This window comes from Desmodus rotundus, chromosome Y (genome assembly GCF_022682495.2).
Source record: "Desmodus rotundus isolate HL8 chromosome Y, HLdesRot8A.1, whole genome shotgun sequence".
NCBI classification, from domain to species: Eukaryota; Metazoa; Chordata; class Mammalia; order Chiroptera; family Phyllostomidae; genus Desmodus; species Desmodus rotundus.
The window spans coordinates 4,130,223-4,148,217 of NC_092332.1; the positions used below are offsets into that span (position 1 = coordinate 4,130,223).

Consider the following 17,995-nt stretch of genomic DNA (forward strand, 5'->3'; position numbering starts at 1 on the left):
TAATATCCTAAAGGATGACGGCCCAGCGGTTACAATGTTGCATGCAATACACACATGTCATTCACACACACAGCATTCACAGCTTGTTACATTCTACCCGAGTTCACAGTGGTGTCGTATAACCGATGCTCAACAGCCGTAAACAGGCTGGGCGCGGTTGAGTAGAATCCCCACCACTGCATTCTCTAGTGGGTTGGTTTTTCTGGATGCCGAACACCGCAGCATCACCCGTAACCCTGCAGAAGCTGTGTGTTACTCAAAGCCACCCACATGGGACATTTTGTAACCAAGCGGCGTCAGCCTCGGTGAACTGAACACCATGGAATAACACCCAGCTTTGAGACGCACTGGGCACACGGGATCTCTGATTGAGATGGAACTGCTGAGGAGCTGTGCCGCGAAGGCATGGGAAGGCCTTTAAGAGTCCCAGCTCAGGCGCTCCCCGTGACACAGCTGGGCTCGGTACAGCAGCCAGCTGACGACATTTCGGTGCAGCTGTGAACCAGCTACACATTAGTGAGAATGGGTATTCCTCGACTTGTGAGGAGCGCTTTATTGGAAACATGTGGCTAATGGATGCAATTACTTATCCAAGGCACCAGCCTGTGGTCATCGCAGGGACGTGTGTGTGGCAGGCAGAGGACATGGGGCGGCGGCTGTCACTGCCGGGGGTGGGGGAAGGTGCCGGGGCTCCCGGGCAAAGGGGGGAAGTGCTGTCTCCATGTGACGGTCCTCATGGAGACGGTGGCCCGATGTTTCCCCTAAGCCTCTTTGCCTCTTTGAAGAGCAGGGCCCAGATAGCTGCCCTCCCCCAGTCACGCCCCTCTGAGCCCACTCGAACCTGCCACACACCTGTGCAGCCAGGGAAAGCCCCCGCCCCCAGGTTGCGCCCCAGCTCGGGTGGCAAGGTGTCACTGGTGGGCAGTATGGTGCTGCTGTGTGGCCCGGCCCGTGGGCAGTGGGGGTGGGTGAGGCCACAGCCCCAGGCAGGAGGGCAGAGCTGCAGCAGCAAAGGACGGGGGGCGGGGGGTGGGCCATGACAGAGACAGGAGAGCACCGCCGGCAGCCTGCCTGAACTGCTCCGTGTGCAGAGTGAGCCCCACGGGGTGACGCACGCAGGCTCAGCTGTTCGCTGGCTCGGTGCCGTCTACTGAGGCTGACATCGGAGGGGTCCCACGAACAAACACCTGCTGTGGCTTCTTGACAATGGGACTCGGAGATGGATGGGGAGGGTGCTTTCTCTTTACTGGATGTCCAGTCGAGTTGGTGATATCAGAAAGACATGGGGTGGCACTGCTGAACACAAGCCCAGGGAGAGAATAAGAGTATCGTGTGGCTGGAGGCCAGCAGGCTGCCTGCAGCTCCATACTGGTGAGTACGAACACCTGCAGACACCTGCACATACCTGCACACACCAGCGAACACCTGCGGACACCTGCAGACACCTGCAGACACCTGCAGACACTGGAATCACACCTGGGAACACTTGTCAGTAGCCTGCTTGCAGCTTCTCACTGATGGCTGAAGTGGCTCTCGAACACCTGGTACTACCTGGGTCCCACCTGCTAACACCTGCTACTACCTGTGGAACACCTGAGCAGCACCTGGTACGACCTGCCCATGTCCTGCCTGCTGCTCCCAATGATGACAGGGTATGACCCTCCACCACCTGGGGACACCTGGTAACACCTGCCCGCACGCCGCCTGCTCCTCCTCTCTGGTCATGGATCATGGATTGTAGGACCCCCTGACCAGATGGTAACACCTACGTAACCTGGCAGGAGACAGGGTCGGGGAAGGGTTAGGACCATCACCCAGAGAGTAGTTCACACAGGGCTAGAGATGTGACCATTTTAAAGAAGGAAAATAAGCACGTCCCCATGATCAAAGTCCCTGCCGTGGGAGGCGGGGAGGAGGGAAAATGAGAAAGGTCTCTCTCTCTATCCAGACAGAGGGCAAACTGCAGCTCACTATTTCTCCAGCTGACGATGGCCGCAAAAGCCACGAGAAAGTCGGAACTGGACGGCGTCAGCAGGGGTGCATCCCAGTGAGCGGGGGAACCCCGGTGACCCGCGGAAACCCCAACACTAGCGTAAAGTATCCTCCCGGCTCCTCTGGTTCTTTCCCCCACACCGTGCTGAATTAAAACCCTGCCTGCGCGTTAGCATGGAAAACGTTATCTTGTGCGTTTTGACCTCCGATGTTTAAGGAGCTACGCAAGCGCTGGAAACAGCTCTATTCCCAGGCTGTGTTCGGCCCCAAAAAGTGCTCTCTTACCACACCCACAAGAGTCCCTCTGACGTCGTAAATTCAGTGTGGGTCTCGGCGGCCACGCTCGATAACTTTGTACTGTTAGACTAATTAACAATAGGGGGGGACGTCGAAAAGCTACGTGGAGAGACTGTAGTCCCCGAGTGTGCCTTAGAGTTGTGGACGTCAAATAAAACTGATGGCTCGTAACCGTGTATAAAATTTGAAAATGGCGTCCACTCACTGGGTTAGAATAGTGTGTCAATGTAAGGGTTTTGCAGGTAGAACGTAGAAGCAAGGCTGCGGATTCTGTACTGAATTACCTCGAATGTGCAGCTCGTTAATTTTTTTTAAATCTGTATAAACATCGAAAGCATCATCCAAGGCGTTTCTCTTGTGCTCAATTTCACAGTTCCTGTTTCTGTTAGCTTTGGAAGTCCTCACCTCAGGTCGAAACCTCCGTTAGCAATCAGAGAGGTATGCAGCGGGATCGGTAAGCAAGCGCTGGCCGGCTTCCCTCATGCAACAAAACGTGTACCTCATGCGTATTAGAAAGAGCACTTGGTTCCCAGAACCACCGGCCTCTGACACTGGGCTGAGGTTTCCAAGTAAATCATCGGATGAAACCTGGCAAGTGTTTACTGCTCGCTGACTTGGAAATCACAGGGACTGAGGGCGCCCCCAGGCATAATCACAGCAACTCGGTCCAAAACTTCTTCACTGGAAACAGGGCATGACTCGAGACCCACAGACAGCAGTGTGGGCTCTCTGTTCTCGTTATTCTAACTACGGGCGTACCTGCCAAGCGCCTCGCCCTTCCACGGAGGCACAGGGAGGCAGAGAAGGTATCTCCTCATCTTAATACCTGGCTGAGCTAATGGGGCCAAATGAAGAAGAAGCAAAACAAGCAGAAACTGGCTTAGGGTGGCAACATTTGTTCCCAGAGAGCGCAAAAGAATGATCGTAATTAGCACACTAACACACATCTTCCACACAATCTGAAAGTTGTTTGCCGTCTTGATTCACTGTTTTCCTGTTTGGCATGGGTTCACACATGGGGTATTATTTGTCGTGATTCTGAGGACTGTGGAAAGAAAAATGTTCATCTGTGCACTGGAGCTTTCTAGAATGATGCCCGAGCGTAAAAGGATATTTTTAAAAACCCATTATGAACGTTCCATGAGCTCAGGCGTACAAAGAACTCCGCGCTGCTGTGCAACTTGGCCCACGACAGCTCCTTGACGAGAGTGGAGCGAGCGGCCTCTTTTCCCTGCACTGCTACAAGTTTACCACTGAACGTGTCTCAGTGCCTCTGTTATTCTGACAAAGCGTGACGGGGCCCAAAGACAGAAAGTTGGCTCTGCTTTGTCCACGGTGACCATCCACAACTTCCCAGCCTGCTGCAAATAAGCATTAAAGTGCGCACAGAGGGAAGCGTACCCTGGTAGAATTCATAAGGAAAAAAATCGTCCAAGTTTTTTAAGTTAGTACAACTTTACAGAGGAGTTCTCCTTAACTGTACCCTTGTTTCCACCTACTGGAGGCAAACTTGGGCGCCTCCTACCATAGTCTTGGGTAATTACCGTGAGTTGGGTTGAAGAAATATCAGTGGTTTGGGTGTAATTGGAAAACATATGATATCTATACATGGGTCTCTCACCATGCCTTTAATTAAAGCTTCACGAGCATTTTCCAGCTGAATGGAATACGAGCACAAATGCATACAGGTCAGAGAAAATGAGGAAATAGTAATAATATTCTAGACATAGACAAAATGTGTGGAGGGGTCCCTTAATGGCCAGTTGGAAGTTCTGTGAACTAAAGGTCATGTGGGCATCAGAGGAAAATCGTGAGCACCAAGGACGTGTGCTTCCTGAGCCACGACAAGGTACGTACCACGGACCTGTCAAGAGCGAGGCAGACGTTCTGGGAAGTTGAGAGTTCTCGAACTCATCGTGAGAACGATGCCCGTCCACTCCGTGCTACATAAAACTCCCCGTGGCAACACAGATGTATCTGTACACTATTAAGTATCTTGTTTAAACAACCATGTCCAATCTATTACAGCAAGTTATTCATTATAAGATTAATGTAACTGTAATTTCTTCATAAAACTATTCATATGGACAATCCCACAAATCACGTCCATGGCAACTTTTGCCAGCTCATTGGCTCCGATTTAAAATGTGGAAGCGTCACGGCTACCGTGCTCATTAATTTGTGCTTTTTCTGCCCTTGCTGTATGTAACACGCAGAATGGGATAGACTTCAAAGATCACATGTTTTTCTAGTGTAGTTAGTATGTAACGGATGTCATTTTGCATCCAGAAAAGTCAATAAAACTAAGTGGTGAAAAAAAATACCCTTGAGCGCATTAGATGAAGTGAAAATCCTTCCTACTTTCATCGACATTATGTTTAATATTGGAGAGCGCTTATAAATCTCTTCTGCATCTCATCTCTTAGCTAAAATCTAAAGTGTTCTTTTAGTGGCTTATCTGAGCTATATGCTAATTCAACTGACCTGTGGCCAGTGATAAAAATAAAAATAAAATACTAACAGTAGTAGGTAATAGTTTTTTAATGCTTTTTAAAAAGATACTACTATCTTCATTTTGATTAGTGTAAATGAGAGGTATTGTGCCATAAAATAATTTCTGCAGAAATCATGGCACAATGATATAAAAACATCAAAATCAGTAAATCATCTTAACATGTTAGAAATCATGGAAAGATGATTGAAGAAAAGACTGCATTGGGTATTCAGTTCAATTCAACATAAGTGTGCCATGTGCCAAATCTCAAACAGAGCAGCCTTTGCTATGAGCCAGGGTCTGGGTGGGTTCTCTTCCTGCTCCAGCCTATATACCCAAGTGCAGCATTGAGTATAACACCCCTGAAAGGAGGTTTCCATCACCATCACCGTCATCACCATTGTCACCATCACCATCATCACCACCATCACCACCATCATCACCACCATCATCACCATCACCATCACCACCATCACCATTACCACCATCATCACCATCATTTACACCATCACCATCACCGCCATCAACATCATCACCATCATCACCACCACCATCATCACCATCACCACCATCATCACCACCATCATCAGCCTCACCACCATCATCACCATCACCATCATCACCATCACCACCATCATCAGCACAGCATAGCAGAGCACTTAATCCCAACAGGGGTTGCAGGTCTCCCATCCCACACCCCCTACCAGGTGCTTTACTTGCTCATCTCATGTATTCCTCCCGGGTCCCACAGCCATTATTACCTGCATTTTAGAAAGGAGGAAACAGAAGCTCAGGGACATCATAACATCTCCAAAATCACAGACAAGTAAGACCGTGGGCCAGTAGTGTAGCCAGTGTTTTTCCAAGGACCACCCATATGTCAGGGTAGAGTAAAAGCACCACTGAGCCCGTGGCTCTCAACATCCCTCCTTCTTAGGATCATCAGAGAGATGCTGCGTTCCTGATGTAGCGAGTTACATGTGCACATCAAAAGGGCAGGAATATTCCAGGAATGTTGATAAAAACAAGAAACACTAAAACAGAGCTTATACTACGGAACTTCAAGGATATAAACAAAATTTTTTACGCATCCAGGTAGGAAAGGCAAGTTGATTACGACTGAGAATATATATAGTTTCCCTCAAATTTGTTTCTCTCTACAAAATTTAATGTGTGAAGCCAATAGAGCAATGGCTATGTAATAAGAAGAAAAATGAAGAACATAGATAAATACAGAAAATCGGCTAAGGTGTTCTTCAAAACTATGTGACAGAAATAATCTCAAAGACATAAAGACAGAGAAAATGCATGGTATATATGAATATAATATATACTAACATATATAGAGTAAATATATGTGAGAATCAGAGAAGTCGTTGTTGAAATACATGTTTGATAGAAATATTCTCAAGCACATGAAGACTCAGAGAACAGAAGTGCTCATGAGCATTTCTGGCACCACCGTGCAACGGCACAACCCAGCCATTCCCGACACAAACAGAAAGCAAGAATAGGTGGGCTGATACCTTATTAGTACCCAGTGAAAATAAAGCATGTATGTTGGGAAGCGCCCTGCCTGCTTTCAGAAGCTGGAACCCCCCACGGCTAAGGCTGAGTAAAGGACCTCGGGACCATAAGACCCTAAGGACACAAAACTTATCTCCCTGGCAGGGGTGCCACCTCTGCCCCCTTTTACTTCACCCTGCTTGGCCCCGGGTGGATGACTGGTTAGCCAATGACGGGTAAGATTCCTCAAGGGAGGGACAACCTAAGACAGGCACCGTCATGAAGGGGCCCTCAGGGAAGGATTTGGGGGGGCTATAGAAAAAGGGGGTGATGGACCCTCGCCCCTCAGCTTTGACACAGCCTGAGTCCTCATTCTGTCTGCAAGAAGTCTCCTAATCTCTTGGCTGCCTTACTTTCCCTACCCAACTTAAGCCTGAAACAATGCCAGAGGGCGGTGAAGCCCTGGGTGGGAATGGGCAGTTCCCCAGGGGATCAGGCCTAAGAAAGAATACATAAAACCCTGTGAAACCTGCTTTGCTAAGAATGCCCTCAGTTTTCTCATAAGGGTCCAAGCATAAAATGAGTTTGTTTCCCAAAGTTTCATAGCCCTTTAGCTAACTGACCCTGACTCAGAATAAGCCCTCAGAGTTCTTTGTTTGTTATCTATTGTTTGATCCTTACCGCCTGACAATGGTTGATGAGCTTTCCCTGTATTCCTGTGCAAACTGAACCCAATAAAAGCCCATTGAGGAAAAGGCTCTTGGCCCTTCTCCTTTGAGAGACTGGCCACCTTTCCTCCCCAAGCAGATCGGGCAGAGCCCCCACCCCCACATGTATACGTCTATGAGAAAAAAAAATTCTGTGCTATCCACTTGGACTTTGGGTATAACCACAAAGTTTGTCACGGACAATTTCAAAGAAAATGATATTTCTGGACTCCTTTCAAAAACAAAGATATGATCAAATTTCAAAAGCCAAGTACAAAGAAATTGGCATAAGTTATTAATCACTTTACCATTCACAGAAATAAAAGCTGAAATTGAATTACGTAGGAATTACGGAAGGAGACATCGGTAGGTAGGAGGAGTGACAGAAGAAACACATTGGAGGGACTGACTTTGAAGTTAATTTGAGGACATGAGCAAATAATAAAACAAATACGAAATTTCAAACATAATTATTTCAACCTCATAATATTTTCCATAACCTTCTCCCCCTAAAATTTGGGGGTTTCTCTTTTGTCTGTTGCATTCCTGTGATGTTAAACTTCTGGCACGATTCAACCCAGCTTGCGCAGAGAAACATTTGCTGAACGGCAAGTACCCTGGGGTCCCCGAGAACGCCCCCCGGTTCAGTAATGTCCTAGCAGGACTCACAGAGCCGAACAGGCAGCTGTGCTCACAGCTCTCATGTCCTGCAGCAAAGGGGTGCCAAGGACAACCAGGAGAGACAAGGTGTGTGGGGAGACGTCCCAGGGAAGCCCAGGGCAGCCTCTGAGAGTCGGCGCCTGGTGGAGCCCCTAGGTGTGCCGGGTTCTTCCAGCCACGAGCGGGGATGACTTGGGAAATGCCGTCCACCGGGAGGCCCAGGAGACACACAGGTGTTCAGCGAACACACTGTCAGGAATGTTGGGATCCTCCCGAAACCTGACTTTCTGGGCGGCAGCCGAGGGGGGCCCACCTTAGAGGAGGAACTTCCAGGCACGGCAGCCTTAGAATTGCGATGATCTCGTGCCCAGTAACCGTGGCTACTCTGGCTCCAGAATTCGAAGTAACAGTTGGCTTTTACTCTCCTGGGTTGTTTGTTATACTAAAGTTTTTAAATGTGTATATATAATTCCTACACAAATAAAGCCATTACACTATGTTAAATAAATCAAAATTGCCAGCTGTATCATTCAAAGGAGGCATCTAAATGCTAAGTATGCATGAAATTGGGAAAAGCATTCTCAGTTCAAATGTTTCCAACGTATGCTTGGAAATGCAATTATAATTTGCTTGGAAACTCAGTGACACATACTAGTTTATTAGATGCGATTACAGTTAGCTTGCTTCCCAGGCAAATTGTAGGCCTTTTTTTTTAAGATGAGGGCCCAGTGAGGGGGAAAGAGAGGGAGAGAAACATCACAATGATAGAGAAGCATTCATCTGCAGCCTCCTGTATGCACCCCAAGTGGGGAGTGAACCCGCAACCCAGGAATGTGCCGTGACTGGGAATTGAACCGGCGACCTTCCACTTTGCAGGACGATGCCCAACCCACTGAGCCACAACGCCCAGGGCCAACACTCACTTTTGAGACCCATTTCCATCTCTTTATTTTCCATCATTATCAGAATTGCCTATTTTCTGTCCGTAGAGTATCATGAAAGAAAGCCCAAGCATGTCACAGAGTTAGGAGGCAACTGACAGTGAGGCCCTGATGGAGAACCCAATGCCAAAGGGGGGCACCCACAGACTGCTGTGTCAAGAGTGGTCTCTGGCCCCCTAGCACCCACATGTCCCCATTGGACATGCAGATGGGTGCCCACACCGACTGAGTCTGAATGTGCATTTCAGCAGGATCCCTGCTGATCCGTGAGCAGGACGAACCCGAACAGAGCTACTTGGACACCGCGTTGCCTCTACAGAAGCAAGAGTCCCCCCACCTGTGCCCTGAAAAGGCCTCATCCCCAGAAATCTGGGCTTTTTACGCAATGCAGCTCCCTCCTCACACTGTGGACGAGATTCTCTGCCCCTGTGGCAGACAAGCCGTCCCAGGAAAGAAGGATGCAAACATCATTTCCTCAGAATGGGAGCCCCTGACCACAGCGCTTCTCTGCCTGCTTTCCCACTCATGCGAGCTTAGAGAGGGAACTCAACCTTCTAGAAAGAGCCGTGTGCATTCGATTGAAAAGTCTTCCCTTAGAGTTTACATATGGGGTCCAATGGCTCCATAGAAGCCACTAGAAGTCCGACACAGGCTGCTAGTCACGTCCGCACTACAAAATTCTCCGGGACCCTCTAAGTACAGGTCCCACGGACCGGTCACAGAATTCCCGCGTGGCGGCCTCGATCGAAACACTCCCATTTCCCTAATGTCTGCTGTGACTGAGGGGCGTCTTGGTTTCTCACTTAAATGCAGTAATATTGCATTTTCCACGATATGCCCCGAACTCCTTTCAGAGAAGATAGCTCTTTAATCATCCCGCCTCAGCCACTTATAAATTTCCCAACCTCATCCACTGTCCCCCAGCTGAGTCTCCTACAAGACGAGACTCCTCGGTGCCACATAAAAATTCAGTGAAAATGGAGCCTCACTATTAAAGAAAGAAGAAAGAAAAGCCAGCATTCCATCGAGAACATTTTCTACCTGGTCAATAAATTACTGGACAGCCGTACGAAGTCCTTCGATGCTCTTGATATATTGAGGAACTATCGCCTCCAACACTGTAAAATTTGATACAGGGACATAAAATTCGGTATCATGAGGATAATTTCCTCTGTAAGATGACTGGTGAAGGAAATCTCCTACCAACTATAAACATTCATGAGCATCCCTTGAAGCCTTTCCATTCCGTGGGTGCCATAAACCCTGAGTTAAAAAGGAAATTTGGATAAGTGGGCACTCTGCACCGATGCCCAAGCACCCCCGTTACCACGGGCAAGCTCAGCTTCGCGGCCATGCGGACCTTACATGCGTTCTTAATCTATAAAGCGATGACCGATCGTATTAGGTCTGTCTCGGGGGATGACACGCCTTGAAAATGCTCAAATGGGGATCGGATTTTTGAGGGTCCCGTTTATTTCCACAGGATGGCCAGACATGTACCTCGAAACAAAAGAGAAGCCCACCAAACAAAAACACCCATTGTAACAAACCAGACAGTGTCCAGACGACCTGACTTTGATTGCAGAGAGAGCGGCCGAGGTCTCCTTTGCAATTTCCCTTCAACCCTTCAACGACCTTCAGCCAGAGCTCCCTTCTCGGGGAGCAGAATAACCGTATCAACCCACAGTCACTGATCTTTAGTACCAATAATGGGTCTCTAAAGGAAACACCGTGGCCCTTCTTGCTCCCTAAGACTCTGTAATGGCGTGTGTTAGTTCACGTAGATGCACAGTTTGTGCAAGAACTAGAACACAGCCCTGGCCGGGTAGCTCCATTGGCTAGACCGTTGTTCCGATGCACCGAGGCCGTGGGTTCAATCCCCGGTCAGGGCACTTACAATGAATGTATGCACCAATGAGTGGAACAAGTCCCTGTTTCTCTCCTCTCTCTCTCTTTCTCTCCCTGTGTCATCAATAAATTAAAAGATCTTTAAGAACAGAAAAGAACAGAACGCACAGTATTCTGCCCTTACAGGAGTGTGCTTTACCAACCGTGGACAAGAAGGGGAGGGCCTCACTTCCCTGCCTCTGCCCTGGTTCGTCTACCCTGTGAGCCTCTGCTCCATGGTACGTGTTCAGGGCCTGATTCACTTCTTCTCGTTTGCTGTCTGCAGTACAGGCGCCCTGAGTGAGCCCCTCGGAGTCACGCCCTGGTGTGGTCACCTCCCTGTGAGCGTCTGTGTGTTGGTGAGGCAGGGGGAAGGGGTGGCCTGCTTCCAACCGAGGTGATAGGCTTTTCTGTGTCTGTGTGAACAGCCACGGATGGCCCAGGCATCGTTTTCCTTTGCATGTGCATTCACACACACACACACACACACACACACACAGAGGAAACGCCCAGGCTGCAGAATCACTCCAGGCCCGCTGCATCCTGGTCAGCGGTAGTCACGCAGCCGGACACCGAGCGGCCCGGCGCTGCTTACCTCGCAGAAGCTCTGGCACGGCTCCTTCCGCAGGTCCCGGGACTCCTTGCAGGGCTCCAGGCACTGGGGGAGGACAGCAAAGGTGAGTAAGACAACAGGCAGGAGAGACCACCCGACAGGCAACAGCCTGCTGCGCCCTCACTTCCACGTGCCTCCTTCTCCCAGGTGCGGGCGGGGCTCCACTCAGCTGTGCACGGTGCGGTGCGGGGCAGCCGCTGCGCTCGCGGCAGGGCAGGTGCCGAAATGTGCATTGCAACCAGCGGAGGAGTCGCACACTGTGGAGGGGACCCAGAGGACAAGGGGTGACAGCCACTCTCAGGCACAACAGGTTGCAGCACAAATACTTCTTAAAGGTGGTCATGACACATGGCTTTGCTTTCGTGATAGGTAACCGCTAACACTAGCTTTTCTGTTTGCAACATAGAGATGCCATTTTGTACACGGGTCTGTAACTAACTGAGTGAAGATACATTGTATAAATACATATATATACATATATGTCGCCTCGCACACATTGTTGCTATCTTACGTCCTTAGCTCAGTAAATCGAACAGTATTAATATTTACCCACTGCAATTAGTCTGTTAAAATATATCGAATAAAGCTGGCGTGACCTGCACACAAAAGTTTGAATAGTTCTAGGCATCACCATTGATATATACATTTTAATAAGAAATAACACATAAGGTCCACTGTTCAGTAACAAATAATGTTGTTGAAACAATAAAGTATATGTAAGTACATGTATAATACAAGTTTGTTCCTATCTGTAGTACTACAGATTACATTATATAAACAGAACAAAATAAAAATATACAGTCACAAATAGGAGACAGCAGGTAGGCCTCATACTTGAAATGAAAATGTTGCGTTCATATGAATGGAGATTCGATTTTCAAAATTGGATTTTAACGCAAGTTCGAGTTCGTAAAATTAATAGTCACACCTAGTTCAATGTCAGTCAATAAATACTGGCCCAGCCTGGCACCCGTAAGCTCATCACTACCTAATCCACATGCTTTCTATTTCCCTCTTGGTCAGTGTCTCCGTGAGCACCCAATACCCAGTGAAATCCCACACAGCCGTAATGTAGAATTCAGGATATACACTGATACGACTTTGTCAGTCTACTTTCGAACAACATCCCTTTTTAAAAATAAAGATGGAGTTTAGCGATAGACTGGAAAATCTAGGATAAGGCTTAATTTTCCATTATCTCTTGCCATTTTCAGTTAAAACGAATACGCGCGAACAGACCACCGCACTTGTATGACAGCCCATCCGTTCTGGCCGTGCCAGTGCAGGTGTGATGGACGGCCGGTAGCAGGGGCATTCCCCTGGAGGTCACAAGAAATGCCAATGTGGGGCCCGCTTCTAGCTGAACAGAGTCAGGGTGTCCGAGATTGGGGCCCAGAAATCTTTTTTTGTTGAAGATTTTATTTATGTATGTATTATTAGAGAGAGGGGAAGGGAGGGAGAAAGAGAGGGAGAGAAACAGCCATGTGTGGTTGCCTCTCACACGCCCCCTACTGGGGACCTGGCCCAGAACCCGGGCATGTGCCCCGACTGGGAACCAAACCGGGGACCTTTTGGTTCGAAGTATGGTGCTCAATCCGCTGAGCCACAGCAGCCAGGGCGAGGCCCATAAGTTTTTTAGCAAGGCTTCCTAGAAGCTGCGATTATTACTAAAGTTGAAAAGCAGCCACCTCACAGTGGTAAACATTGTACAATACATGTGTGTGTAGAATCACCACATTGCACCCCTGACACTTCTACAATGGTAAATGTCAATTACACCTCACCAAAACTGGGACAAAAATGAAAGAATCTGATGAAAACGGAGTCTGGAGCACCTTTTTTATTTCCTATAAGTTTCACGAAGAAACGACCTAGGTCCTGTGCGGGTATTTTAGGTTTCACATTATTTAATATTGCATGTGAACAATTCCTTTGTAGTTCATTGAATTTTTAAAAAACTTGAGCTCATCACTGAGACTTTCCCAAGACCTATCCGAGCTCATGCCAGGTTTCTTGATGCTCCCCTCTCTTAAGCATGTTGCAAAACAAATGTACAATTTTTCACTAAAAGGACAATTCTAAAAGAATACGTTTTTTTCTAATAGCAGTGAAAGAGTTTAAACACTTGTCTACCGGACCTATTTTATGAGGTCCTTAAAGAGTTCCTTCTTTTTTTGTAGGAACCTGTCAATGCCTGGTCTACGGCCACACCACCCTGAACGCGCCCGATCTCATCTGAAATAAGCCCATGCCTTATCCTCAGGGCTCTCGTGAGGATGTGGAGACGCTGGCTCCTGGCCCCTGAAGTTTAGCGGCGTTTGACAAGCGTGCCTGACCCAATTCCTCCTCGAGCGCATTTGAAGTGAACATAGGGCACGTTCTAAGACGCCCTGCGGTCCTGCTCCGCTGGAGAAGTGAGCTTTGAGGCGTCGGGACCGCCCCACAGGAGCTGGGGGCGATTCCTGGACACGGATCCAGCCCCTTGCCAGGTAAGTCTGTCATTTCATTCTGGAAAGAGGCAGTACGTACGTAGTCCATGGCAAAGCTGAGCAGTGCAGGGTGGCTCACCAAGTCATCGTATCACTCCGATTTTCTGTCCGCGCTCAAGCTGTCGATGACGAACACACACTGGTTCCCGTGTAGAAGGTTGCATTTTCACCTGTACACACATCCCGTGCGTGGAAAAGGCCGGGCCTGCGGGAGCCCCACAGTGGCAGGTGGCCACCCCGACTCCTGAGAGCATGGAGGGCAAATACCTGACTCAGGACAAGAATGCCTTACAAACCCGGGCGTATTTCTGAACTGCAATTTCTGTAGTTCATTGCGTTTCTGCAGTTCAAGCCATGCATGGCGTACCTGTCTGGTTAATTCCCAAGCCGCCTTCCAAAGTTAGCACCGGCAGATGCAATCCATTTACAGCCCTACGTTAACGGCTTGCTCGCCTCACGTCCAATAGCTGCTCATCAGCGGTGTCTACGCCCCTTCTCTAAATGCAACGAATGACGGTGTAAAATTTTCCTTCGATCGTCCCCTGTGCAAGCTGCCTGCCACGAGGGCCAAAGGTCCTTTTCTCCAATAGTAATAATTATTTTTTAAAAATGTTTTGCCAAAAGAGACAGCTGGAAACTTCCGTAAGAGAAGGGAGTATAAGAGAAATAGCACAACCAGAGAGAACTGCATTAGAATTTATGATGTATCACGGCTGTATGCGTCCTGCTCATATACTGCCTCAAGCCACAAAAAAACAGTAACTAAAGGTAGTCCTAGGAAGTGTTTTGTTTTTATGTATTTTTTTGTCCTCACCTGAGGATATGTGCATTGATTTTAGAGAGACGTAGGGAGAAAGAGGGAGAGAAATATGCACGTGAGAGAGAAGTATTGATCGGCTGCCTCCCGTACACACCTGGACCAGAGATCTAACCTGCAACCCAGCTACGTGCCCTGACCGGGAATCGAACTCACAGCCTTTTGGTGTGCATGGGACCATGTGCCCACCAACTGACCCACGCAGGCAGGGCGACACCAGCAAGTGTTTAAGGCTTTCAGGGTTTAGAATGACCCACTGTTTCAAACCACTTCCTCCCAACCTACTGTTTCAAACGCCATGAAGAAAACCTTCACATTTCAGATGAATTTTTTTAAAAACCAGATTGAGAGAGCCAATCACATAAATTATCATTTGGAAAACAGATGCCAATTATTTACTTAACGTAGACAAAAATCGACAATATCGCTTGTTTAGCTGATAACTTTATACTAACCTTACATTTTAAGAGGCAGAGTAAAATAAAGCTGTTCATACAAGATTCCACGAGCACGTCGGACACGGAGACCTGGGGGCTTTCGCTGCCACAGAGCCGCACACAGCAGCAACTGATTAAACACCGGTGGGCTGCGTTTATAGATACACTGACATCGGCGTGGGACACGCACCTGGGGCTGGCACACTCAGAGGCTTCCGGGGACAAGGCAAACGTGCACGGACGTGAAGGGTGGGGCTGCGTTAAGAAACAGGAACAAGGGCAAACCGGAGCTGTCCCAACGTCCAGGAAACTGTGCTGCTGGTGGTCACTGGAGCTGCCCGGCACTGCAAACCTCACTGCACAGCCAGTGACACGGATTTCATGCACACCTTTCCGTTTTCCACTGTGTTACACACCCGGTACTGGTGTCTGTTTATTGTGGTTGATGGACAGCCTAAGGCAGGAGGCAGATTATTTCAATTGCCTGCTGGTTCTGAATGGACAGATGCACTCGGCGGACATCAGGCAAGGAGTGGAGATGTTTGACGTGTGATAACTAAGGAGCGAGGCGCTGGTGTCTCGTAGGTAGGGGTCAGGGACGGTGCTTCAACATCCCGCAATGCCCAGCACAGCTGCCTCCTGGCCCCGATACCAACTTATCGGGCTGCTGCAAGTGTTGATGGTGCTGAGGTTGAGAATTTGTGGACAAAGCACAACAGAGATGCAGCTCATTGCTCATAATAACAGAGTTGGGCTGGAGGAAACCACGTCCTCAAGGAAGGATGTGGAAAGGCTACTCAGCTGTGGCCTTCGATCATGGAGCGATTTTATCTATTTTGGTTGCTTTCATCCTTCTCCGGCACAGGTTTGCTAGTGTGAGTTCCCTGGTAAAATTAGCCAACAATTATCACATCAAGCCCCAGCAGATGGGTTTCCATGGACAACATCTGGGCAACGAGCAAATCTAGCCTAACCGGCTTCCTCCACCTCACACGCATTGCTTCCTGGAAGCACCACCCTCCTACCACTGGCCTCTTCCCCCATTTCTTCCTTCACAGCCCCTGTTCTGTCCCTCCACCTAGCTGCACAGCTGCTCACACCGTCTGTTTCTGAGTACTGCACCCCACACATCACGCAGCGCTTTCTCCTCCCTGCAAGCATGTAGCATCGTTCACAGTCCTCCCGTGAGCTGCCACACTTTCTTTGTGACAGGCGTGTGGAGCCCCTGCATCGCATGGAAGCCACACTCTCTCCAACTGACTGCAGACTCCTTGTGGGAGGGAACACGTCTGCTTGCCGCTCTGGGGTCCTTGGTGGGGTGGACGGGATTGAGCATGTGAAGGGGAGAATAGACTCTGAGGAGCCCCCCACGTTCACGCTGGACGAGTGCTAGCTCGTAGAGCAGGAAGAGAAAGCGTTGGGTTCTCGCCCTAGCTGCCGTGTGTCTAATCTACAACTGGGAAAATCACTCAGCCTGTTGCCAATTCAAACAGGAGCGCACCATCGTTCATGGTAACTTGCTAAACCACCACCAGACAGGAGCGGCCCGCAGAGAGCTGGAAGCAGTGCAGGCACGAGAGAACCTTTAGAATGCCGTGCGTACGGACCCCAGAACAAACCCATGGGGGTGTGTCAGGCTACGCACTGTTGTTCTTCCCCATCAGGGAGAGCAAGCGGCCGTTTAGGGAACTCAGGACACAAAGCCTGTGGCTCCAGTGAGCCTGCGGGAGTGGGACTGGGCTGTGTGTTGGCCCAGCCAGGGGACTCATTTCCATCACAAAGCCCTGCCCTACTTCTGCCACAAGCCTACAAGGGCTTAGTGAGGTGGTGCATGTGAAGGGGATTTGGAAACCAGAAAGGACTTTGCAAATCCACGAGATTACTAAATATTATGATCCCAGAGAGGGCTCGGTTCCAGAGTTCCCAGGTGCTGCGGATTCCAAGTATTCGGGTCGTCACAACCGATGAGACTGATATTCTGCATCAAAGGCGTACAATTCTATGAGGCAAAGGGCGGACATGGAAGGAAATGATTGATAATTGCTTCACTGAGCCACCACTGGGATAAACGTCCGCACTTTCATAAAGGAACAGCACAAAAGTTGTATTGCCTACATAGCAATCAGAATCAATGCTGAAGCCAAAAAGGGTCCTTCAAAATTCAAGTGTTTACCTATGTCCACTATTGAAGGAATTGGAAGCAAAATTACATTTTGTGAAGAGAATAGAAAACACATTAAACCAAAGCAACCAGCATTCCCTATATTTTAGCCTGTTGAAATCAACCTCTGCTAAGTCAACAAACATGGATCGGTACTTTGGACGTGCACAGTCCTGACTTAGTCACCAAGGCGGGGGGTGGGGGGTGGATGGATGCGTTCTGCTGAGGTGGTTTATAATCTCCACAGGAGAGATGTATCTCAATAAGCGAGTTGACAGCAATGAAGCAGAGAATAAGGGGTAGAAGAAAATGTCCCACGAGAAACAAGGATGTGATACGTGTTTCCGCACGGGGTCCCTGGAGAGAATGTCAGAGCCGAGGATTCATGATTTAGCTCAGAAGGATGGTTAGAACTTGGACAATCATTGTTCCTACATCTGGGGCCTGGGCAATATTACAGATCCACGGGGCCGTGCGGACTGCGCTGTGAAGGCAAAGGGAACGGGCGAGCACAGTAAAACACACGGTGACGAGACGGCCCTTGGAATTCGAGGAGGAGCCACTGACCCTCTTAGAGCAAGAGCTGCCGGCCCCAATTTCTGTTTAAAATAGCAGAGCAGCACAATTGGCAATAGCCAAGTGCTGGCAGCAACCTAAGTGCCCATCAGCAAATGAGTGGATCAGAAAACTATGGTACATTTACATAATGGAATTCTACGCAGCAGAGAGAAAGAAGGAGCTTATACCCTTTGCAACAACACAGATGGGACTGGAGAGCATTATGCTAAGTGAAATAAGCCAGGTGGTGAGGGACAAATACCATATGATCTCACCTTGAACAGGAACCTAATCAACAGAAGAAAAAGCAAACAAAATATAACCAGAGACATTGAAGTTAAGAACAATCTAACAATAGCTAGAGGGGAGGGGGAAGGGAATAATGGGGGGAAGGGTTTTCAGGAACCACTATAAAGGACACATGGACAAAACCAAG

At 48.7% G+C, this 17,995-nt stretch overlaps 1 protein-coding gene across 2 annotated transcripts in view; it reads right to left on the bottom strand.

Moving 5' to 3' along the window:
* The window catches only part of LOC112313309 (anosmin-1), a 105,598-nt gene that overhangs the window by 31,352 nt on the left and 56,251 nt on the right, over positions 1–17,995 (bottom strand). For both annotated transcript variants that reach the window (XM_071220403.1, XM_053917685.2), the window contains exon 3: positions 11,080–11,142. In XM_071220403.1, coding sequence (XP_071076504.1) covers positions 11,080–11,142 — 63 coding nt within the window. The remainder of the gene's footprint in view (positions 1–11,079; positions 11,143–17,995) is intronic.